This window comes from Crocuta crocuta, unplaced genomic scaffold (genome assembly GCF_008692635.1).
Source record: "Crocuta crocuta isolate KB4526 unplaced genomic scaffold, BGI_CrCroc_1.0 scaffold334, whole genome shotgun sequence".
Lineage (NCBI taxonomy): Eukaryota > Metazoa > Chordata > Mammalia > Carnivora > Hyaenidae > Crocuta > Crocuta crocuta.
In genome coordinates, this window is record NW_027533260.1 from 5,675,192 (window position 1) to 5,700,664 (window position 25,473).

Consider the following 25,473-nt stretch of genomic DNA (forward strand, 5'->3'; position numbering starts at 1 on the left):
TAAACTAACAAAAGAACTTTTATGTGTAGGGGTTGCTCTTTTTTTTTTATAAAGTATTTACATTGTTTTAATGTTTATTTTTGAGAGGGAGACAGAGTGTGAGCGGGGGAAGGGCAGTGAGAGAGGGAGACACAGAATCTAAATCAGGCTCCAGGCTCCGAGCTGTCAGCACAGGACCTGACGTGGGACTTGAACTCATGAACTGTGAGATCGTGACCTGAGCTGAAGTCTCAGATGCTTAGCCGACCAAGCCACCCAGACGCCCCTTGTAGGGGTTGCTTTTTAAAAATATTGTATGCCACCTTTTCACATTTTAAATAAATTTTATGATAATTGTAGGAAAAGTGAAGTAGACAGATGAGCAAGGAGAAAAAAACTTGCCTACAATTAAGCCTCCCAGAGAAAATGATATGGCTTCTCTAATTCCCATGTTTTAGTAACTATATGTATTTATTTTTAAAATTTTTATTTATTTTTGAGAGAGACAGAGCACAAGTGGGGGAAGGGCAGAGAGAGAGGGAGACACAAAATCTGAAGCAGGCTCCAGGCTCTGAGCTGTCAGCACAGAGCCTGACGTGGGGCTTGAACCCAAGAACCGTGAGATCATGACCTGAGTTGAAGTCGGGCACTTAACTGAGCCACCCAGGCGCCCTGTAACTAAATTTAAATATATGTATTTCTTTTACATCTTTATTTTAGAGTAAGAGAGAGTGCAAGCAGGGGAGAGGGGCAGAGGGAGAAGGAGAGAGAGAGAGAGAGAGAGAGAGAATCTTAAGCAGACTTCATGCTCAGTTCAGACTTGACCCTGGGATCACAGCCTGAGCTGAAATCAAGAGTCGGACACTCAACCAACTGAGCCCCCCAGGTGCCCCTAAATATATGTATTTTAAACAAAAATCATATTCTACTCTATTTACCATGTATCTTTAAACTGTTTTTAAACTTTAATCTTCTCATCTTTAAAATTTGCCGCTGTTAACATGGAGCCACATTACACCCTGCATTTGGACTGTTCCTTGATTGAATGCATGCTGCATGCACAGTGTAGGAAAATTAGACAGTGAAGACATTTCTTAAAAGGAAAAGACAAGAAAGGAAGACCCGATGATTCCAGCGATGACTCCTGGTAATATTTTGGTATACCTTCTTGCAGATCCATTCCCGGTGCCTCTTTATGGTAAATTAGTAAAGACAGGTACATTGTCTCTTACTCAAGGACAATGTACTGTGGGCGGGGGGCCTGGCTGAGGGCCGGGTGGGGGTGTCACAAGAGTGTGGCCGAGGGCTGAAGCAGGGGCTGGAACCCTAGCTTGGTCTGCTGACCAAGCTGGTGGCATCTGCCTCAGGCAGGGGGACTATTGTTTTTCATTTGCCTCATACAGGTGGGGGGTCCGGTTCCAGTCCCCCCGCGCCACTGCGAGATGGCTGTTACTCACTTCCCAGCAGCAGCTGCAATGGGGAAAGGCTTGCACACCTCACGTACAGGACATGAAAGCCTAGCTGGACCGGGGTACGCAGACTCCACTGGGTGGGACGCTAGGTCATGGGTTTTGATTTTCAGCATCCAGTAAGTCCTCAGAAAGCATGGGTTACATGAATTAATCAGTGAGCATGCAGCCTCGGGGAATGAACAGTGAACATGTATTCTCAGAGCCTCAATTATCCTGTTGTCAAAATGGGAATAACGAGACCCACCTTATAGGCTAACATTGGTGGAGGGCCAGGTGCATTAAAGCATCTACAACACCTGAAAATGTACCTGGCGCATGGGGGGAGCAGGGTAAATAATAGCCATCGTCATTGGTAATGAATGCATCATGTTTGATTAATTCTTAGTTATTCAGTACATTGAGAAATACCTCGGGGTGCTTGGGTGGCTCAGTCAGTCGAGCGCCTGACTTTGGCTCAGGTCATGATCTTGTGGTTCATGAGTTCGAGTCCCGCGTTGGGCCCTGTGCTGACAGCTCGGAGCCTGGAGCCTGCTTCAGATTCTGTGTCTCCCTCCCTCTCTGCCCCTCCCCTGCTCCTTTGCTCTCTCAAAAATAAATAAAAATATTAAAAAAGAGAGAAGAAAAATACTTAGAGGCTGAATGTGCACCAGAGTGCTGTGCTGAGCTCTGAGTACGCAACGGGAAGCAAGGCAGATCCCTGGCCCTGTCCTCTGGGGGCTCCTGGTCCAGTTGAGGAGACAGACCTGTCCCTTGACAGTGACAGTGGAGAGTGAGCAGGGGAGTGGGCAGGGGCCGTCCAGCAGAGGTGTGTGACCCAGCCTGGGGGGTCCAGGAAAGGCTTTCTGAAAAAGAAGACCTGGAAGATGAGTATGAAAGAACCGGGCGAAAAGGTTAGGGGTGATGATATTATGAATGGAGACAGCAGCTTGTGCAAAGGTCCAGGGGCAAGACAGAGAATGGAAATCACCGAGAAATGGGAGCAGGGCTGAACAGGGTGAAAGATGAATCTGGAGTCACATCATGCAGTGCCTTGCGGATGGCTAGTTCTTGACCCGTAAGGGCCCTTGAGGGCTGTGGGAAGGTCTTAGGCAGAGGCGTGACATGGGCAGACTTGCATTTAAATATTTGCCTTTAAATATTCTTCAGCCTGTCAAGCTGAGGAGGGATGGGGGAAATTAATAAGAGACCAGTCAGGAGGCTCAGTGACAGCCAGGAGGCTGGTTGATGAAGAATGAACGGGGCAAGGACCACAGGGAGGGGTGGAGGGGATGCCTCCTGAAGCACACGGGACCCATGAGACGCCCCGCCTCCGACCTTGGTGATGGTGTAGATAGTGATGCCACCTTCTGAGATGGGAATTCAGGAGGAGAAGCAGCTTTTGAAAGAAGAGATTGTTTTCGTTTTTGTTTTAAATTTGATAGAGAGCATGTAAAGGGGGAAGGGGCAGAAGGAGAGAGAGACAGAGAGACGGAGAGACAGAGAGAGAGAGAGAGAGAGAGAGAGAGAGAGAGAGAATCTCAAGCAGGCTCCGTGCTCAGTGCCGAGCCCAGTGCGGGGCTTGATCCCACGACCCTGAGATCATGACCTGAGCTGAAATCAAGAGTCGGATGCTCAACCGACTGAGCCCCCTGGGTGCCCCGTTCACGTGCTGCTCATTGTCTGCCTCCTTCTGCCCCTCCCCATCCTTGCATGAAAGGTGATTTCTTTGAGGACAGAGATCTCTATTTGTTTCATTTGCTGGTGTGCTCTAAGCACCTAGAAGAGTGCCTGGCACATAATAGGGCCAAATAAACCTTTGCTGAGTGAAGGTGGGGCCCAGCCAGGGAGAGGCAGTCCGGGTTGGGAGGTCAGTTGAGGCCATGCTTCAGAAGACGCAGCCTGGGGCCAGCCTGCATGAGTCGGACAGGTGAGGGTGTGGGGGCAGGGAGGCCCCGGGTTCATGTGCACCTGTCAGAGACAAAGTAGAAGTTGTGTTACAGGGAGGGGCCCAGGAAGTTCCTCTCTCTCGTCGGGGCAGGAAAACACAGAACCTGCCATAGGGAAGGCGGGTAGGGGATTTTGGGAGAGAAAACCCTAGCCCTGTATGAAGGGATGGATTAGGGAAGTCGACTCCAGTGAGGCTCTGTGCTCTTGGTTGGGGCAGAGGGGAGGGAACGGAGAGGGCCTCAGGATGGGGTGGCGTGGAGGGGCACTGCACAGAGGGATCCGGAGGGAAGGCCAGCTGAGGACGGGATTGCAAGTCAGAAGGACAGTATGGATAGATGGAGGCCTTGAATGCCGACTCCGGGGCACCCGGTGCCCTCGGCACAGGGAGGCACAGACACTGGGTAGGGTGATGTGGCCATAGGCGTCGGCCGATCTGGGTGTGCAGAGCAGTTGGTGCTGGAGGTGGCCAGAAGCCACATGAGGACCTTGGAAGTCAGGACAAACGGAGGTGACTTTAGGCAAGTCACCTCCCCTCCGTGAGCTTCGGTGTCCTGAACTACAAGGTGGGACAGTGACATCCCCTAACCTCCTTGACTTTCTGTTTTTCCATCGACTCGATCACTTCCTGATATTCAGCGTAACTTCCCTACTTACTAGGTTTGTTGCATCTCTCTCTGCACCCTGCATTTTGTCTCCAGCACCTGAAGCGAGCCCAGGACGTGGGTGCTGAGACTGAGTGGGAGTGCAGTCCCACAGACCGGCTGCTGTGCCAGGCTTAGTCTGTGCCAGGCTCTGCGGCGAGCACTTTCCCAGCCTGAGTCATGGCTCGTCTCTGTCTGCAGTGGGGTCCCGAGGCTCCCAGAGGTGACCTAACTCCCACCAAGCTGCACCTGGGGTGTGCTGAGCTGACACCAGCCTCCCCCACCCCGTCTTATAGCTGAGGAAGGCAGTCACGAGGCAGGGGGATTGACATGTTCAAGGCTGAGCATTTGGCAGATGGAGGGGCTGAGCCCCCGTGCTTTGGCTCCAGAGCCAGTTTGCTAAGCGTTCTGATCCCCTGGAGTAGATACTTGGTGACTAGCTGTGGCAGGACTGAGACCCAAATGGGCTGCAGGCTGAGGTAGCTAGGTGCCTGAGCTCTTCCCGTGATGCCCAGGTGCCTCTCATGCCCTAAGTAATGGCTTTAGAGTTTTCTTAACCACCACTTACACCACCCACCCTCTCATTGCCTCTATTCTAGGGCCACCTAAACTTTGCCTCAAACTCAGCACACTCCCACATGCTGCCCCTCCGGCTGCCGGACTCTCCCCTGACCCACCCCTGCGCCTTCCAGGTCTCAGGTTTGACATCCTCTCTTCCAGAAGGCCCTCCCTGACCTTCAGACTGGGTCACGTGCCTCTTCTGGGCTCCCCCAGCCCTGCCCGTGCCGGGTTGGCAGGGAAGGGGGAGAAGCCTATCTATCCTGGCGGACTGTGAGCTCATGTGCGCAGGGCTGGGGATGTCTAGGTCGCTGCTGTGTCCCCAACACTACTAAGCACAGGGATCCTCACAGAAGAGGAGTTCAGGGAATATTTTTTAACGAATAAGGAAGTGAATGAATGAATGAATGAAATACATGAATTAATGGCCATGAATGGTTCTTCCCTAACCTAGCTGATCACATTAAGTCTTCTTGGTCTGTGTGCTTCCAAAGACCAACAGCTTAGCTGGTCCACAGGGAAATTAAAAAAAAAAAAAGTAACTCACCTATATCGAACCTTTGCTGCGACCCCAGTTCTCAGCTCAGGTGTCTCCTCCTCCAGGAAGCCCTCCTTGCCCCCTCCCCCCAGGCTGGGTCAGACACCCCCTGGGGCTCCCCCAACCCAGTTCACTCTGTGCTTCCAACATTTTATTTATGACCGCTATCATTTCAGCTCAATTAATATTTCCAGGCTGCGCATGGGGAGCTGGGCACTGAGTCTGATTCTATCAAGCTATTAACCCAAAGCCACCATGATTGTTTTTGTTATCATTGCTATTGACTATTATTATCTTGGCTCCTGTTTCCCCTAACTCTAACATTCCCTAATTGTCCCTCCCTGGTTCCCCTTCTCCCTGGATTGCTTCCTCATCCTGGCAAAGAGGCGGGGAGGGGGGCGCAGGAATGGAGACACAATTCTCAAAGGGCCCAGGGCCAAAGGGTAGAGATTTCTTCCTCTTTTTCCACCTTGAGAGAAACCCCAGCATTCCTGGGGTTCTTGTTTTCTGGGGTGTGCAGAGGAAGGAAAGGGAGCCCTGGGGTGGAGACTGGAGGTGGGTCCAAAGTTCCTTCCTGCTCCTGTCTGTCCTAGGAGCCACTGTCATCGTCACGGTGCCTGTGAGTCCACAGCAGGGCAGAGGGGAGGGAGGGCGCGCTGGAGGGGGCAGCTGGAGTGAAGTCTGAGTGTGCAAGCTGGGGCGTGCTGATCAGCTGTCAGAACCCAATGGCTCTCGCTGACCTGTGGGACCACCAGTGGGCAGGAATCCTGCTTGTAGGTGAGTGTACTGTTCCATTCAGATGGAGGTGGGGATGGTGTGTGTGTGTGTGTGTGTGTGTGTGTGTACAAAAAAGACACAGAGAGAAATAGACATACAGAAATAAAGACAAATACAAAAGAGATGGACAAAGGTAGAGAGAGACCAGAGATAATGACCTACATACAGAAAGAGATGGTGTCAGACCCACAGAAGCAGAGACCCAGAGAGAAAGAGAGGGACAGAGAGGCAGAGAGTGAAAATAACCGTAGAAACTGTAGCAGAGGGAAAAACAGGGAGGGACAGAAAGGAGAGAGGGAGACAGAAGATAAAGAGACGGGAAGAAAAGTACACAAACACAGAGAAATAGATTCGGGGAGTCGTGGGGAGAGAGAGACCAACCCAGCGAGAGAGGTAGGGAAAGAGCTGGAACATAACAGACAGAAGACAGACAGAGGGGCCAGGTCACACCTCAATCAGGACAGGGGACGGCTATGAAATCTATGCTTAAAGGGTCCCTGAGGCAAAAGGAAGAAACTAGAATATTTTGGTAAGCATTTTGAAGGCAAAGAAATGACTTTCGGTGTGTGGTGTGCAAAACTCAGCCCTGCTTTGCTGTGTGGCCCTGAGACCAGCTCCTCCCTCTGGTGGACCCTCAGGCTGTGGGGGCTCTGGGCTCCCATGAGGGGCTGAGACTTATCAGCTTCTCTCTGCAGAGTTTGCCCCCCCTCCCCCCGTGCACAGAAAGCAAGACCCTGTGGGGAGGAGGCGAGGGGAGGGAAGGGGCCAGGCAAAGGCTGTCTGCGGGCGGCGGGGGGGCTATCTCAAATGGGTTTGTTGAGGCCCGCCGTTGATGCTTTCACTCTCAATAATTCTTTTATGACAGTTATAGAAAATGGGAACTATTATTACTCCATTTTGCAGATGGGGAAACTGAGACTCTGACAGAGGACATCACTTGCCAAACAGAAAATGGCAAAGCTGGGATTCAGAGGAAGGCAGTCAGGCTCTGAGTCTGTGGGCTTAACCTCCACAGGAGTATCACAGGCAGAAAATACAAACGTAGGAAATAATAATAATAGCCACTGAACACTTACTGCGAACTGTTTTAAGCACATGACACCTGATATCTCATCGAACTTCACGACAACCCCATATGGATTAGGTTCTCTTCTCCCCATTTTGCTATTGAAGAAACAGGCTCACAGAGAGCCCGTTGCCCATGATGATAGAGCCAGGAAGCATCAGAATCCGTATTTGCTTCCAGATATCCTAAGAGCTCGTGCCCTTAACCACTGACTGAGCAGGGAATGGGGCAGTGCTTGAGCCGGACTGAGGTCCAAGGAGGGCTGGAGAGAAACATGGCTGCCGGCCTCTGTTAATCAGGCAGATGAGAGGGGTGGGCGGTGGGATGTCAGGGTCAGCTGCACCTACGCATGACTGCTGCGGCTGGGGTGGGGGTCCCCACCCATCCCCACAGTCTCTTCAAGCCTCCAGGGAACTGTGTGTCGAATGGCCATGTGGAAATGCAACAGCTCCTGGTATCTTGTTCCCCCCACCCCACCCCCCCCGCAAGGAAACCTCTCCCTGAGGGCAAGTCCACGGAAGTCCCAGAGGTTAATTTCCCCCACCAGAGATAATTGAAGTTCTGGTGTATCTGGTATATCTGGTGTACCAGGGGTGTATCCGGTGCCCATCCCTGGGCTGATGGGAATTATATGGTGTTGGGAACACAGTCCGTAGGGGCTGGTGGGTTAGGTTCAAGCTTGTCTGCTGCCACTTACTATAATGGTCTTGGAAAGTGACTCCAATTCTCTGTGCATCTCTTTCCTTCTGTGTGGAATGAGGAGGGTGATCGTGTATCTCTGTCAGGATGAGCATCATTGGAAGGAGCACAGTGACCCCTCAGGGGGCTGACCTAAAGGTTACCAGCATTCATTACCACTGCACAATAACCCTAGGATGCAGGTAATAGTATGCCCATTGTACAGCTGGACAAATTGAGTCTTCAGGAGATTCAAAACATGCCACAAGTCACATGGTCAATAAGTAGTGGGTAGGAGTCAAGCCTCTAGGGATGAAGTGTCATGTCCATGACCCTGACCTCCCTCTGTTTACGAAGACCATAATGGATACTCCCAACACACCTCTCCCTCCCTGAATGCCTCTTCTCTCTTTCCCACCAGCTTCGCTTTTGACCACATGGAGTCTTCCAGCCACAGCCCAGCTCACCGTTGATGCCAACCCACTTACTACCACCCAAAGTGAGAAAGATGTTGTTCTGTCTATGTTTGGGACCCCCGGCTACCCCAGACCCATGGCAGATTCAGAGATGTGAGACACAGAAAACAAGGCCATCGTTCTGATCTCTGCCTTCATCCCTAAAGCACCCATCAGGATTCCACGTCCAAAGTCCCAGTAGAAGAAATCTGGTTGGCCAGCCAGGGTCTGGCAGCAACCTGTCAGATCAGTTGATTTGGAGGATGGGGTAAAGGGGTGGATTGTAGCTGTCATCGTTGGGGGTGGGAAAGGTTGGCTAAGAAGTGGGTAGTGGGATCCGGCTGGCCTCCCTGTTACAAGCATGATTCTCCTTAAAGCTGATGGAAATTGACCCATTGTCATGTCCCAGATCCTTCTGCTTTACTTGTATGATGTCATTTAATGAGGCTCAGAGTGGAAGTCGGTTGCCCACGATCACGCTTAAAATGAGGAACAGATCTAGTGTTTGAGCCCAGGCATTGAGCTCACTTGCCTTCAGACAGTCCTGAACCATCCCCGTCTGTCTGAGTCCCTCTGTGGCTACGTTTTGCTGGGTCCCCATATCTGTGTCTGCTTCTGCCTCCCTCTTTCTCTTCCTGTGCAGAACTGCTGGCCAAACCCACCATTGCAGTCAGCCAGGGCACTGCCACAGAGCAGAGGGAGAATGTGACCTTCTCCTGCAACACCCAGGATGCCAACGTTACCATCCACTGGGTCTTCAACGATCTCCCCCTGGTGCCCCACGAGCGCTTGCAGCTGTCCACAGATGGCAGGACCCTCACCATCCTCACCGTGCAGCGGGAAGACTCTGGGGCTTACAGATGTGAAGCCCGGGCTTTCCACCAGGTCCAGAGCAGTGACCCCACCTTCCTGACTGTGAACTGTGAGTCCCTTTTCGTTGTCCCAGCCCCTCACCGACACCCCCTTCCTTGGTGTTCCCATTCGGGCTCGCCGCTTCAGATGCCACCCAGATGTGGACTCGTCTACCCTTGGATCCCAGACAGAACCGTTGATGTCTGTTCTTGGTTCTACTGGAAACATCCAGGTTAGGTTATCTAAAACCAAGTTCCTTAACCGTCAGACGTTTGCTACAAAATCTTGTCTGGGGAGGGGCAAGGAAAGAGCATCTGCTGGCATACTCTGGACGTGTCTTACCCTCCCGCTTTGCCCAGGGATAGGCTGACACTTAATTTCCATTAGGCTCCTGGATCTCCTTTGTAATTGATCCAGAGCGTGGGTGGGGAGAAGAGGAATATTAATACTTATTGACCCCTGGGGTCTCTCTCTCTCTCTCTCTCTCTCAGAAAGCCATTGCTGGTGCCATTGTTACTGCTATGATTGTTCTTGTCCTTCCAGATGGTCCTGACCCCATTGGAATCAAGTTGGAGTCTGGTGTATCCAGAGGGGAGGGGGTTGAGGTGATAGAGGGCTCCACTGTGACTTTCTCCGCGGAAACACAGTCTTACCCGCCCCCTGCCTACACCTGGGTTCTCCCCTATGACTCCATCCCACCTCCCACCACGAGAACATTCACCATCCAGGCTGTTTCCAGGGAACACGAAGGCATGTACAGGTGCTTGGTGTCCAACAGGGCCACCCACCTGCTTCGCTTGGGTGCCCTTAAGGTCCGAATCCTCGGTGAGTCTCTCTTTCCTGTTCCTCTCCTTTGTTCCTCTGAGAATCAGGGTGACGCCAGTATCCCAGACACTGAGGAGGACCCGGAGGAGTGGGGATTTCCTGTGTGGCTGGTGGTAGATAGGGCTCTGACCACAGGGAAGGGCCTGCCTCCTGGCTTGACGCGTCATCCACATGACCTTCTCGGCCATCACTTGATTCTCTGAAGTTGGGGCGGGGAGTGTAGATCCTCTATCCACGCGAACACATAATATTCACACATCTCACACAGAGTCTCACATACACAAATAATAATCACATGTGCACAGCACGCATATGTGCACAACACACACAATTTACACACAACACAACCAACACATAGCACACACACACGTACAACATGCACACAGCAGATATGTATAACACACACAGTACAGAACACGTCACAGCCCTACCTCACACACTCACTGTACACACAGACCCACAGCACATGCGTGTGATACATTCGCACACATGCACAGCACATATACTACGCACGGGGTATACTCATGCTTAAAACACAGACACACGTATCTCGCGTGCCACACATACATGACAAACAGAGCCAGGGACACACAACGCACTCTCATGTAAAACATGTATACACACCGCATATGACATGCACACAGCACACCTGTCACAGACACTCGAAATCCTCGCATGCAGCACAGGAAATACATTGTCTACATTCAGTGCCCTCCGCACATGCACACTGACGCACAGTATACACACTCTGTATATATATACAGCACACACGGCAGTCATGCTCAAAGCATATAAACACCGCACAGCACATACAATACCACACACAGCATACATTCACACGCAGAAGACATACACACAAATACACATGACACACACGTGCAGCAGACACGGACTTACACACAAAACATGTACATAGACCACGGACCCACTGAACATACAAAGCCCATAACATACTCACATGATAGTCACACGGCACGCACTCATACCACCCATATAACACAGTCATAGGCAGAGTACACATGCACACACACACCACCCACAACACGCACACACGTATCCCTGGAAAGCCCCCTAAGGGCCCCCCGCCTGCGCAGGAGACTGGGGAAGGGGTCGCTGACCCCCACCCCGTGTCTCTGTGTGTTTCCAGAAATGCTGACCAAGCCTCGCCTTGTGTCCCCAAGCCTGAATCTCGTGGAAAATGGCAGCTCCGTGGCCCTGACCTGCCAGACCTCCCACGAGGGGGCCGGAGTCCTGTGGTTCCTGAGGGGCCAGGCCCTCCTGCCCAGCGAGCACCTGGTGCTGTCAGCTGACAACAGGAGACTGACCATCCGCAGGCTCCAGCGAGATGACACAGGACCCTATGAGTGCGAGGTCTGGAACCGGGCCAGCCGGGCACGAAGCGAGCCCCTCAGCTTCACCATCAGCTGTGAGTCACCCAAGCGGGCCCGGGTCCTCCTCCCTGCTCCTTCCCTCCCCCTCCTTCCCTCCCCCTCCTTCCCTCCCCCTCCTTCCCTNAGTGCCTGCTCTGTGCCAGCCATGTCTGGGCACCAGACAAGACACAGCACCTGCCCTTGAGGGGCTTACATTCCAGTGGGGAGACAGCACTTAAGCAGCTAAGCAAGGGACAGACATGGTGTGCCGCGTGGGGAACATCAGGAGAGCCAGGAGGGATGGGGAAGGCTGGGAGGGACAGGCGTTGGTCTTAGCTGGGGTAGTCAAGGGAGGCTTCCCTGAGGAGGTGGTGTTCCTGCTGGCAGCTAAGGGAAGAGCGCGGCAGGCGGAGGGGGCAGAAAGTGAGGTAGGTGGTGAGAAGCGGGCAGAGGAACCCAAACAGGCCAGGATGAAATGGAAGAGGTCAAGGGGTAATAGGATTGGGGACAGATCGCGCAGGGCCCCGTGAACCATGGCGAGGACGCTGGGAGCCATAGAAGGCTCCGAGTGGAGGGAGGGAGGATTCGACTTAGGTTTTCACAGGGTATCCAGGGCCCTTTTCTATGGGAGGGTGAAGTGGGGGAGGAGGAGGTTTAGAAAGTTGGGGTCCTTGGAGAGGCAGACCCCACGGTAGGATTAAAGGAGTGACATATGTGAGGATTTGAGTGGGAGGAGAGCCCTGAGCAGAAAAGTAGGGAGGGGGGTGTGGAAGCCTGGAGGAGCCAGTGAGTGAGGTGTTTGTCTGACCCTGAGCAAGCCGAGGAGGGAAGGGCAGGGCTGGGGTCCAGAGGGTTGGGCAGAAGTGCAGAGACCCCTGTGCAGCCTAAGGAACATTGTCAAGGCTGTCGGGGAGCGTCCTGTGTCTCCCAGGAAGGAGTCTGCCTCGGTTTCCCCAACACACTCAGGTATGGGTAGGGTGCCGCCCGTGGGGAGGCCCAGCAGTGGATTTCAGGGGACAAGAGGCTGGGCCCTTGGTTACAGAACCCCCTGCCGTCGGAAGTCTGTGAGGCGCCTTCTCCCGGTGGCTGCAGATGTGGAGCTGGGTGGGGGCAGCTGTGGGGGACAGAAGCGCTGGGGCCACGATGCCTTCTGAACATCCAGGATTTGCCACTGTCAACACGAGATGAAAGACAAAGGGACCGACCCCAAGCTGCTCGAATGGTGTAGCCGCCCCGAGCTGAGGCAGAGGAGAGGTCGCTGCAGGGACAGAAAGTGGGGTCTGCGTTTATCTGTGTTAAGTAATGGGGGAAACGGAGGCAGGAGTCACGTACGGTGCTGCTGTCTTCTTCCCGTCCCACTGCTGTCGTGAAAACCCAGGTTGCTCTTTCGTTCCCCCTCTCGACTGAGCAACATGTTGGCCGCTTGATAAGTAATATCCATGACTTTTCGAGCTGGCAGCCTACTTGGGCTGGGGAGGTTGGTCATCAGGCAGAGAAAACACAGTGTGAGAAGTGGGATGACAGTGTTTGGGGAACCCAAGGGAAGCCCCCAAAGTCCGTGTGTGTGTGTGTGGGGGGGAAGGCTCACTGTGAGATATGGTGTCTTCTATGAGATCCAAAGGACGAGTCAATTATCTAGGAAGAGCAGACTCAGGGAAGAACATTCCAGAGAAAGAAGAGAATGTGTGAAGGCTCTGAGGCAAGAGGGGACATGACAGAGATGGAATACCCAAGCAGGATATTATTTCTGGATTTGGGAGTGGAAGATGTGCAGAGGTGAGGGGTGCAGCTGGAGGGGTCTGCAAGGGCGAGATTGTGAATGAGCTCCGCAGCCGTGGCCTTTGTCCTAAGGGCACTGGGGAGCCATGGAGGGTTCTGAGCAAGAGAGGGATAGTGTCAAGTTTGTGCTTAGGAAGTCCCCGCTGGTTGCTGTGAGGAGGATCTGATGCCAGGATCGGATGACCGTGAGGGATCCTGGTAGCCATGGGGTTCAGATGGGGAGGATGTTAAAGGGTACCCAGGAGTGGTGAGGGCAGGATGTTCCTCTTTTCTAGGGGTGTAACATCTCAAAACTCTGCGTCCTTCCTTCCAGTAGTTCACATTAATTTATTTTTAAAAACATTTTCAAATGTTTTTTTACTTTTGAAAAAGAGAGAGAGACAGAGTGTGAGGGAGGGAGGGACACAGAGAGAGGGAGACACAGAATCCCAAGCAGGCTCCAGGCTCTGGGCTTGAACCCCCGAACCGTGAGATCATGACCTGAGCCGAAGTCAGACATGCAACTGACTAAGCCACCTGGTTGGGGTGCCTCTATGTACTCATTTTTGAGAGAGAGAGCGCGCATGAATGAGGAACGGGCAGAGGGAGAAGGAGACACAGAATCCAAAGCAGGCTCCAGGCTCTGAGCTGTCAGCACAGAGCCTGATGCGGGACTCGAACTCACAAACCCTAAGATCACAACCTGCGGGGAAGTCTGACGCTTATCACATTAATTTAAATAAGACAAAGCCTCAGCTCTTAATCTGCACAAGAAATTCAACAGCCATTTCGTTTGTGTCCTTCCCATCCTTGGGAGGAGAGCCAAGGGCCAAAGCTCTCCTTCTGGCTTCACAAGGAAAATCCACAAGTATCTCTACCTCTGAGAATACACAGGTGTAAATTTAAATATTGCACCAGGGCTATTTCCTGTCCGGTTAGAAAGCCCATCAGAATGGTAACGTTTCCAGAAGTGCAGGGCTCATGTTCACAGGACGCAACAACAGCTTGGGAAGCCGGGATGTGATGTGTTATGAGGCTCCTTGGTGAGAGTTCGTTTTGGCAAGGGCGGGGGCTTTTGTTTTTTTAATTTGATACAGTTTTGCTTTGGGTTCCTCCCCTCTATGATGTGGACTATAGTCTGCCCTCTTGAGAGCCAAGGAGAAAAAGGGAACATCTTGTGAAGACCCCTTTCAAGGGCGGCTAGAAAAGCCTTTGTTCTCCAGGCCACAGCCTGCAATGTTCTTAGAATCAAGAAGGCGATGGGGAAAAAAGGGTAAAACTTCGAATGCGGAAGCAGGACGGGGCGGAACAGGAAAGTCACCAGTGGAAGGTGGGCGCGTGACGTGTGGCCTTGCTCACAGATGGCCCTGATCACGTGGACATCACCAGAGGGTCTGCGTCTGGGGCGGTCAGCACCGTCAAGGCAGAGCTCAACTCCAGCCTGACCCTGCAGTGTCAGGCGGAGTCCCAGCCGGGCGCCGCGTTTCACTGGACCCTTGAACGCTCCACCACTGTGTACGAGGGGCAGCAGCTGATCATCGGGCCCCTGACCTGGGGGCATCAGGGAATCTATAACTGCACGGCCTCCAACCCGCTGACCCACCTGGCCCGCTCTGCCTCGGTCATGGTCCGAGTGGTAGGTGAGTCCTTCAGTGCCCCTTCCCCTGGGGTCCAAGTGGCTTTTCCTGAAGCCAGCCTTAGCTACCTAGGCTTCTCGTGTGACAGTGAGTGGGACACGGACAGGCTCCCAGCATGGAGGCACTAGAACCTCTACTTCGTAGCTGTGTGCCCCCCAGAAAACCCTCCAGGCTGCTCTGAGCCTCACTTTCCTTACCTGTAAATGGGGCTTGTGATGCCTTACCTTCCAGAGTTGTTTAGCAATACAGTGAGTCCGGAAATAGCCCCTGGGCAAAGGAGTGAGCTGGTAGGAATTTTATTAATCACAGGAATTACATTAATCACAACTAGGGGTGACTGGCAGCGAGTCCCCGTATTTCTGTCCTGAGTTCTCCAGAGGACAACACAGCGTTGCTCTTAGCCAGGGTTCTGATCCCAGCTCCAAAGCTTAATAACTGTGTGACCCTGAGCATGCTGCTTAACATCCTGGTCCTCTGATTCCTTGTAGGTGAAACACACATAATAACTGTGCTTATATCATAGGGTCATTGAAAATGAATTGACATTAGTAACATTTTTATGGCGGTACCTGGTGTACTGTGTTTGTTAAACAAGTAGAAATATTCTTTATGGAGCCTGTTCCACATGCTTGAAACAAGCCTTTCCATCTAGTATATCAGTAAATACTTATTGGGTGCTCCCATCCCAGCCGGCTCTGAGGGGGGTCTGCTGGCATCTCTGGTGGGTAGGAGAGACTGAGCCCTGTCCTAGGGTTTGAAGCCAGGCTGGCTGCCTGAGGAGTGAGATTCTTAGTTGCCACTGAGCAGAGAACCCTATGCATCCTCCCAAACTACCTTACATAATGTTCAGAACAACCCTTGGTCTTGTTAAGACTTAAAAAAAATTCTTTTAATACTTATTTTTGAGAGAGAGACAGAGCGTGAGCAGGGGAGGGGCAGAGAGAGAGGGAGACACAGAATCTGAAGCAGGCTCCAGGCTCTGAGCTGTCAGCCCAGAGCCCAACCTGGGGCTTGAACTCATGAACCTCGAGATCATGACCTGAGCCAAAGTCGGATGCTTAACCGACTGAGCCACCCAGATGCCCCTAAGAACTTTTGATGAATGGAGAAACTAAGGCTCAAAGGAGGAAGCTGTGAGTATGGTTGATGGTCATGGGGATGTTGTAGGATTTGAATGAGATCATGTAGGAAGGGCTCTCAGAGCTTGATGGATGTCATCATCATCATCATCGCCTTTCATCAAGTGCTTACTCTGTGTCAGGCATGGTACTGGTCTTTCTAAGTGGGATCTCACTTTAATCCCCGCAGAAGCCTATAGGGTTATTAATAGCTCTGCTCATTGGACACAGGAAGAAATCAAAGCTCAGAGACTGAAACTAAGAACCCCCAGTGCCTCCTGGAAGCCCCCCTCCTTTGCCTCCAAAGTAGAGCCCCTTCCTTACACCTGCTCCTCATGGCTGCCCTCTTTTTTTTTTGTTTTGTTTTGTTTTGTTTGTTTGTTTTTTTAATGTTTTATTTATTTCTAGGAGAGAGAGAGACAGCGTGAGCAGGGGAGGGTCAGAGAGAGAGGGAGTCACAGACTGAAACAGGCTCCAGGCTCTGAGCTGGCAGCCAGCACAGAGCCCGACGCGGGACTCGAACCCACGAACCGTGAGATCATGACCTAAGCGAAAGTCGAAAGTCGGACGCTTAACCGACTAAGCCACCCAGGCGCCCCTCATGGCTGCCCTCTTAATCCCTGTGGCAGGACTTCTCCTTTGAGAAGCGTCCTGGGCAGAAGCTGGATGGGCAGCCACAGGCCCACATTAGTGATTATAGCTGCCATTAGTCACCTGTGGTGTGCCCGGCATGAACGTGCCATCGTCACTGTGTGGAGGGTACCATTTCCCTCACTTTGCATTTGAGGGAGTGAAACACAGAAGGGGATGCCACTTGTCTGTGGTCACAGGGCCCCACTTTCAGGTATGAGAATGAGGGAGTGACATGGGGGAGAACCAGTTTTCTGGTTTTCAAAGCCCTGTCCTCTGAAATCCATATCTGATCCATTATCCCAAGCAATATTGTCATCACACCAACATTTACTGATCGCTTTCCGTGGGCCTAAATATTGTTGTCTTCTTCTTTTTTTAATGTTTGCTTATTTTTGAGACAAAGACAGAATGAGAGTGAGGGATGGTGGGAAAAAAAGAGAGGGAGACACAGAATCCGAAGCAGGATCCAGGCTCTGAGCTGTCAGCACAGACACAGAGCTCGAACTCCCGAATGGTGAGATCAAACCTGAGCCGAAGTGGGACACTTAACCAACTGAGCCACCCTGTTACTGTCTTCTGAACATATTGAACATTCCATATTTAAAATTTTTTTTTAATTTTTCTTTTTGAGAGAGAGAGCAAGCAGGGGAGAGGCAGAGAGAGAGAGACACACACACAGAATCCAAAGCAGGCTCCAGGCTCCAAGCTGTCAGCACAGAGCCCGATGTGAGGCCTGAACCCACAGACCGTGAGATCATGACCTGAGCCGAAGTTGGATGCCCAACCGACTGAGCCACCCAGGCATCCCAGACATTCCGTATTTTGAACACGAGTACACTTATGTTGAATCTTTTCAGCAACCACTAACACTATCATCCTTGCTGTACAGAGGAGACAGCGGAAGCACAGAGAGGTTAAGTAGCATGATCAAGGTCACATAGCTGAAGTGTGAATAGGCCCTTTGACTCCAAAATGATGCTGTTAACACCACAGAGCATTGCCTCCCAGTGACTGGAAAACAAATCCATCAAGTGACAATGGCAGTAAAGCCACCGGTTGGGAATGGGGCTGGGAGCTGGCATGAAGGCGTGTCAGAGCAGTGTCCTGACTCTTTCTCCTTGCCCAGGTCCCCAGTCATCCCTGTCGGCAGGAGCCATTGCTGGCATTGCCATCGGTATCCTGGCTGTCGTTGCCCTGTCCACAGGGCTGGGCTGTTTCCTCTACATCAGAAATGCCAGACGGTATAGCTGGGAATGGGGTAGGGGGTGTGGCCTGCAGGGGGCGTGCGTGGCAGAAGTGTTGCTGACCGTGGTGCTGAGCTGTGTCTGTAGCAACTAGGGAACTCGGGGGGTTTGGGACATTACCCAAGAATGGACCTGGGATATGGGTAGGGCCTGTGACGATGGCAAGGACTGCAGGCACACAAGAATGAAGGATTTGGGGTTTCAGGTTCTCAAGGGAAAAAGCAGAGGAGCCCAGCCAGGAGGCAGCAACAGTCACCTCTGAGGAGGAGCCGCATGCAGAGGCCTCTTCCGGTAAGTGACTGCATAGCTGATGCCCAGGGCAGCAGTGGGGGCTGGGAAAGAAGCTAGTATTGGGAGCCTGGGCCTCTGCTCCCAGCTTTGCCACTAGCATGGTGATCATGGATGACATTTGAGCCAAGAACTCGGAGGAGTTCTGTCTGTTCCAACAGCCACAGCAAAAATGGGGCATCAGTTGCCACTGTCTCCTTCCTCATTCTCAGAAGACTTTGCTGATTGATTGCTGTAGGCAGGAGACTCAATCCCAGCACTCACCCTTGCTGAACCCAGAGTCAGCCTAGTAACCCACCTCACCACAGTGCTTCACACACCCTTGGACGGGAGCTGACCAAAGGCAAAATGAAACATCTTTGATATCTCTGGCCTAGGATTCTGGAAGGATGGACCCCTCCGGAAATGGAAATCCTAGAGACTGTCTAATCCAGCTCAGTTTTACAGGAAGGAGATCCATGTTCAGGAAGGGTAAAGGATAAACCCACGCTACAGAGGACCCACTGGCACAATTAGGGCTAGGTCTTAGATTTCTGTCCTTATCCATCTCATCAAACAGTCTAATCTAATCCAGAGCCAGATTTCCAGGATATTTCCAGGTCAAGCCCACCATAGATGTGATTGATAGTCCTGGGAAGAAAGGAAGGAAGGTTTCTTGTACCACTTTTCTGGGGAGGGGGAGTGACCTGGAGAAACGGCCCCTTCCTTTGCATCTCTTCCTAATTCCAGCCCTGGGCTGGCTTTCCCTTTCTCTAGATTGGCTGAGCCCCATGTATGCAAATTTACCCAAACCTCAAGGACAGGTTGGAGTCAAAAAGGTGGGCAATGCTCCACAGGTCCCCTCCCTGCTCCCCTGACTACCTGGCTCGTCTCCAGCCCAGCAGGGCTGTTTGAGTCCCACCTCTTGGGTTGGGGAGTGAGGACATGTTCTCTTGAGGATATCCAGTGCATGCTTGACTCTTTGCATCTCCTCCCCTGCCTTCTCTGGGGAGCCCAAGATCCTCCCTGACTTTCCATCTCTTCTCCTTTGTCTTCTTCCTCTTCAATGTGACAGTGCCTAGCTTTGAGCTCCTCTGGGAATTGGGAAGGATGTAAATGCCTCTGAGGCCAAAGCTGTTTCTGAGAATTTCTGGGGGCGGTCCCCCGCCCAAGCCCTATGACCTCTTCACCACTTTCTTTTCCCCCAGATGCTGCCACCAGACCCCCTAGAGCAATTTTATGAGGTATGTTGGCCCCGCTGGGCTTGATATTAAAAATCTGAGAATTTTGTATTTGACAAGTCTGAGAAACCATCCTTTTTTTTTTTTTTTTAACATTTTATTTCTGAGAGAGAGACAGTGTGAGCAGGGGAGGGTCAGAGAGAGAGGGAGGCACAGAATCTGAAGCAGGCTCCAGGCTCTGAGCTAGCTGTCAGCACAGAGCCTGACGCGGGGCTCGAACCCACCAATTGTGAGATCGTGACCTGAGCTAAAGCCAGACGCTTAACCAACTGAGCCACCCAGGCGCCCTGAAACCATCCTGTATAAATAGTAATTGTGCATTGCAGGCCCAGGGATGGGGAGAAAGTGGCCTAAGGCTTCAGAATCACCTGGGTCAGATTCTAGGTCTCTGGCCCCTACTGTATTCCTGTCACCTCCAGGGCTCTGAATTATATTGCAAATGAAGTGGCACTAGCCTAGCACATGCTATGGTGCCAAAAATTTTTTGGAACAGACATTGCAGCAGTAGCCAGGTGAAAAGACAGAGTTCTAGATCGGGGGCACGGCCTTGCATCCTAAACTGGTGAAACCTATTCCTCTCTTGGGTCACTGAATCATGCAAGTTCACACTTTCCAGACACTGTGATTTTAAGGCAGTCTGTACCCATGGTCCCTAACCGATCTCTCCACTCACTCACAGAAGGAGCCACCATCAGCAACTCCTGGAAACTATTCTCCTGGTCCCAGAAAACCATCACCCAAAGTTGCATTGGATCCATCGGTCCCCACTCCACCGAAAGGAAACACAGAATCAAACTATGAGGTACTTTTATGCCACCCTGAATCTGGTGACAGTCAAGAGCTGTCACCAATCTGCCGCTTCCTCCTTGCTGAAAAGTCTGTAGGATAAACTACCATTAGAATTTTCCTAGTTATTTTTTCAGTTCCATTCCACCCATTTCCATCCTATCATGTCCTAGTTCACTTCATTTTCTTCTTTTCTGGTCTACTTGATCTTACTCCATTCCATGTTTCCATCACATTTGTTTTCACACCACCTGTCAGAAGTTGTAGGAGGGGCAGGAATGTATTCCCCAAATTGAGAAGGCACTCTGAGACCAGAAAACAAAGCAGGTGACTCCACACAGTTTACACAGATCTTCACTCAGAGTAACTTAGCGACAGGGGGGATGGGTAGACAGTAATCCAGGCAGCTGCACATCAATTCTCCAAAAAGTCCTGATCTTAGTCCACAGATTTTATAGAGTGAAGTCAAAGGGTCTAATGCTTAACACACCTGTTGCTGCCACCTGCACACCTGTGTGCCGGAAGGTGTGGGGTCGGGGGAGAAACTGTGTTGTCTCTATGACTTATCTAAACAGCCATTCGCTTGGGGGATACACTAACTTCCAAGGGGCATGCAACACGTAGCCTCCAGGGAGGTCATCTTGCAGATGTGAACAGGGTGGAGTCCGCACTGTGGATACTCCCACACCACCTGTTTCCTGTCTGTCTATTTAACTTTACTCCATTTCTTTCTTTCTTTATACTAACCATTTGCTTGCTATGCTATTTACTTGCCATTCCACTCCATTCCTCTCTATTTCTTTTCTTTTTAAAAAAGTTATTTATTGAAAGAGAGCACAGAGTCCGATGCGGGGCTCAATCTCATGAACCGTGAGATCATGACCTGAGCTGGAAATCAAGAGTCGGACCCTTAACTGACTGAGCCACCCTGGCGCCCCTTGATTCTTTCCATAAAAGTCCTTGTATTCCTCTTATTCATTCATTTCCATTCCTTTTCCTCTCTTCCCACCCACTGAACTCCATCGCGCGCCGTTGATTCCATCCCATTCTAGTGTTTGAGCCCATTGTACTCCTTTCCATCTCTTCCTTACTTCCCTTCCATTCTTTCCCACTACTTTCACTTATGTTTTGTTCATTTTTTCCTTCTGATTCCACTTGGTTCATCTCTTCCACATTCTGCTACCTTCTATTCCTGTACACTCTGCTTCCGTCCCATCCCTTGGTCTCATGTCCATTCTTTTCCTTCTCGTCCCGTGTCATACCCATTCTTCCCCATTCATACATTAAATCCGTTCTATACATTCTGGCTTCTATCATCCCATTCCATCCTGCTCATTATCACTATGTATACTCAGCCCCGATTTTTTTATGACTTTAAACATTTTAATTAATTAATTAAATACACTGTATACAGTGTGCTCTTGGCTTTGGGAGTAGATTCCTATGACCCATCACTTACATATACAACACACAGAATCAGAAGCAGTCTCCAGGCTCTGAGCTGTCAGCACAGAGCACCACATGGGGTTCAAACTCATGAACTGCGAGATCATGACCTGAGCCAAAGTTGGACGCTTAGCTGACTGAGCCACCCAGATGCCCCAGATTTTGGATACTAATCCTTGCCTGGCTTTCGGTTCATTCCACTGCATTCCCTTTCTTCTCCTACACACTACTTTCCCACTCACTTCCTTTTCTTTCTGCTTCTTTCCTTCTCCCTTCATTTCCCACCCATGCCTCCCTCTTCCATTCAGTTCATTTCACTGTTTCCCATTCCCCTTCACTCTGTCCCCTTTTCTCTCTTCTCCATTCCTCCATATTGGATCCCATTCTGGTTTGTTGTTGTTGTTGGTTTGTTTGTTTTTTATTCCTACCCACTCCTGTCATTCTCTTCCATGGGACTCCCTTCCTGCTGCCTGTGTTACTTTCCCACCCATTTGACTCTGTGCTTTCAACTCCTCTCCCTCCATTCCTTCCCATTTCCTTACCTTCCATGCCATTGCATGAGTTCCATTTAACTCCATTTCCTCAGTCTAGTTCCGCAGCATTCCAGTTTCGTTCCTGCATTGCCCTTCTTGAACTCCCAGTTACCCTTTGTCATACTGCTTTTTTGTCACTTGTTCTCTATTCCTTTCCTTTCCTTGAATGCTTTTCCTTCCCACTTTTGTCCATTCAGTTCTAATCCTGCGCTCTGTCATCAGTCTCCTTCCCATGCCAGTTTATTTTATTCTCGTCTTTTCCGCTTCATTTCTTTCCATTATGATCTTTCTATTTATTCGACTTCTTCATTTACATTTTTTGGGTGCTATGCCGTTTGTTCCACTCCATTCCCTGATTTCAGTTTCCATTCCATTCTACCATTCTTTTCCACCCCATTCTGTTCCATTCCACCCCATTCTGTTCCACCCCATCCCGTTCCACACCATCCTTTTCCATTTCTAGTCCATTCCATTTAATTTCATTCCACCCAGGGGCGTCTGGGTGGCTTAGTCGGTTAAGCGTCCGACTTTCGCTTAGGTCATGATCCCGTGGTTCGTGGGTTCGAGCCCCGCGTCGGGCTCTGTGCTGACTGCCAGCTCAGAGCCTGGAGCCTGTTTCAGTCTGTGACTCCCTCTCGCCCTGCTCACGCTGTCTCTCTCTCTCTCCTAGAAATAAATAAAAAAAAACACATTAAAAAGAAAAAGAAACATATTTAAAAAAAAATTTCATTCCACCCACCCCATTCCATTCCATTCTATCTCATTCCACCCTATTCTTTTCCACCCCACCCATTCCATTCCATTCCACCCTACCCCATCCCATCCCATCCCACCCTACCCCACTCCATTCCATTCCATTCAATCCCATTCTACCCCATCCCACTTCACTCCCCTCCATTCCATTCCATTCCACCCCACCCATTCTATTCCATCCCGTCCCATCCCATCTCATGCCATTCCTTTCCACTCCATTGCATTTCTCTTCATTCCTCTCCCATACCTTTCAGTACATTGATAACCATCTATCTCGTTTGTTTTCTTTTCTTTCCAATCTTTTATTTTTTGTTCATGATATTCACCTCTCTATATTTCTCCCATGGGAGATTTGAGGCAATTTATAGCAAGCTTATATTCGACACTATAAAATGGTGATAACTTAGAAATATGAATCACAATTAAGAAAATACTTCTAATAGTAGGCAGGCAGTCAAGGTATGGATAAGAAGGTAAATATGCTGAACCTATGTAGCACCTGTTCCTATATTTCCCATTTGTCTTTGAGCTTCCTGATACCCCCCTCAAAAAAACCATAATCAGTTTTATCACCCAAAAGGAAGAAAACTATTAACTCATCCAGACAGATGGGAAGCAGACCTTCCCACTGGAAGTTCCAATAACTCAGGTGATGGCTTCCTGGTTCTAAGGACTAGTGAGATTATTTCAGAGTTTTCAAGCAATGATATCCATGGTCAGGGCCAGCCAGGCTGCTACATGTCCAGGGATGGACTTCAGACAGTATCCTCTGAAGGAGTCAGTGACCCATCAGATTTGAGGAAGCAAGGAGGGAGGCCAGAACGGATTTGGAAAAGAGAAACTTTAGGGACATAGAATTCCAATATTCTAGTCTTGTGCTAGAGGGACAAATGTATTCCTCATTATTCCAGGGGGCAGACCAGTTACTATGGAGGGTAGATTGGAGGGTGGCAGGCTTTAGTCTAATTTACAGATGAACCATTCTCAAAAGATGTGAATGTCTTCTATATCATAATCAGGGATTTTAAACATCTTTTATTAAAGTAGGTTCCACACCCAGTGTGGGGCTTGAACTCACTCACGACCCTGAGATCAAGGGTCACATCCCTCTACCGACTGGACCAGCCAGGTGGCCCCATATTCAGGGCTTTTAATAAGAAAGATGAACCCCCTGAAAGTGATTGAGAGAACACTGGAGAGTCTCAGATAACCCGATTTCAGAACTTGCTTGTGGGCCTATGAGGACTAGAGTGTTTTCAGGAAACTTTTCTCTTATGTGGTTGCTCATATTTGCTGAGCAATGAATTCATTCCATTTTCCTCAGTCCAGATCGAATTCCTATGCAAGCCTCCCGGTCACCATGCCTCTTATAACTTCAGCTTACATATAACAACATCCTCTATTACTGTTTAAGAGTTTCTAGGTTCAGATTCTACAGAGGAGATTCAGACTGGCTCAGGCCATTTTATGGATTGTTATTTTGGTTTGTGAGCTGTCTAGTCAGGTATGAACTGGTACACTTAGATTTTTAGGTCCCTCTTATCCAGGGAAGGAAAGTCACATTTGTTTCTTTTTATCAGTAGAGCAAAAGCTCTTTTTAGAAGTGTCAGCCAGTGAAATTATTTTTCTATCTCCTTGGCCAGAATTCTGCCACATGGTATTCCTTGTGGCAAGGAAGGCTGAGAGAATGAGGTGTTACACTTCCCAGTCTTATCAATAGAAGCAGGCAAGGGATAAAATATGAGTAAGAGTGTCAGGTCAGTCAACTCAAGGTCTGCTGTATTCTGGAGGGATGAGAAGGAGCCAACCATTGAAAGGATCTAGAGTTGAATGTATTAGTAATCTGTTGTGCATGACAAATTACAACACATTTAGCAGCTTAAAACAGCATACAGTATTATCTCAAAGTTTGTGTGTAAGCACTGCTTAGATGGGCCTTCTGCAATGCAGAAGGTGTTGGCCAAGGCTCAGGTCTCATCTGAGGCTTGACTGGGGAAAGATCCACTTCCAAGCTCAGCCTTCAGTTCCTCGCAGGCTGTCAAAACAACGACCACGGTTTCTTACTGGCTGTCAGCTGGAGGCTGCCCTAAGTCCTTTGCCATGTGGCCCTCTCCATAGGCAGCTCACAAGATTGCATCTTGCTTTTTCAAAGCCAAGACAGAAGTAGCGATCTTATATAACAGAATCACATATGTGCAATCATGCACATCCTGTCATTTTGCCATATTCTTTTGGTTAGGTGAAAGTCACAGGTCTTGCCCTCAAGGGAAGGGGATAATAAGGGTATGACTTCTAGAAGGTGGGGATGATGGGTGCCATTTTAGAGTCTCTCCTCCAATGTAGGGAGCTATAGAGGCCATTGTAGAAACAGAGGTGCCACCATGATTGAAGTGGAGTGAAAGAGGAGGAAGATCTTTGGAATTTCGAAGGACAGAGGACAATGCCAGAGTATGTGGGCCTTTACTAAATATAGCAAGTAGGCCAGGAAGGCCTACACAGAAAATGGAACTCATCTTTTCTCTCTGTGCAACAGGTGCTTGTGAATCCAGAACGCAACATTTACAGCCACATCAACCCCTCAGTCTAATGGAAGCAGATTTCCTTCCTCCAGAAACCCTGGAGAAGTCACACTCAATCACATATTCAATGACATTTATTGGGTGCCTGTTATACTCCAGCCGCTGTCTTCGTGGACCCTTGTGACATTCTGTTTTAATGTCTTGTTCCAGCGCTAGGCCCTAGCTCCTGCCAAATCTTGGGTTTTTGACTTGTGTTTCTTTACAAGCAGTAAAAACAGGGAGAAGGTGGCCCAGAATTAGAGGGCCAAGGTTAGAGACTCCGAAGCTGGGGCTGCCATGGCTGCGTCACAGAGATGGGTGAACAGCAAGAGTGGAAACAGCAGCAGGGGAGGGTATCTTTT

At 50.3% G+C, this 25,473-nt stretch overlaps 1 protein-coding gene across 1 annotated transcript in view; it reads left to right on the forward strand.

Moving 5' to 3' along the window:
- CEACAM20 (CEA cell adhesion molecule 20) overlaps positions 1-25,146 on the forward strand; it is a 33,078-nt gene extending 7,932 nt beyond the window's left edge. The window contains 12 exon segments of the mRNA XM_077747223.1: positions 8,057-8,164; positions 8,167-8,202; positions 8,737-9,012; positions 9,486-9,767; positions 10,915-11,193; positions 14,257-14,535; positions 17,410-17,524; positions 17,733-17,818; positions 18,572-18,633; positions 19,003-19,038; positions 19,715-19,837; positions 25,087-25,146. Of these exon segments, the coding sequence (XP_077603349.1) occupies positions 8,057-8,164; positions 8,167-8,202; positions 8,737-9,012; positions 9,486-9,767; positions 10,915-11,193; positions 14,257-14,535; positions 17,410-17,524; positions 17,733-17,818; positions 18,572-18,633; positions 19,003-19,038; positions 19,715-19,837; positions 25,087-25,140 (1,736 nt within the window). The 3' untranslated portion in view covers positions 25,141-25,146.
- The last annotated feature ends 327 nt before the right edge of the window (positions 25,147-25,473 follow it).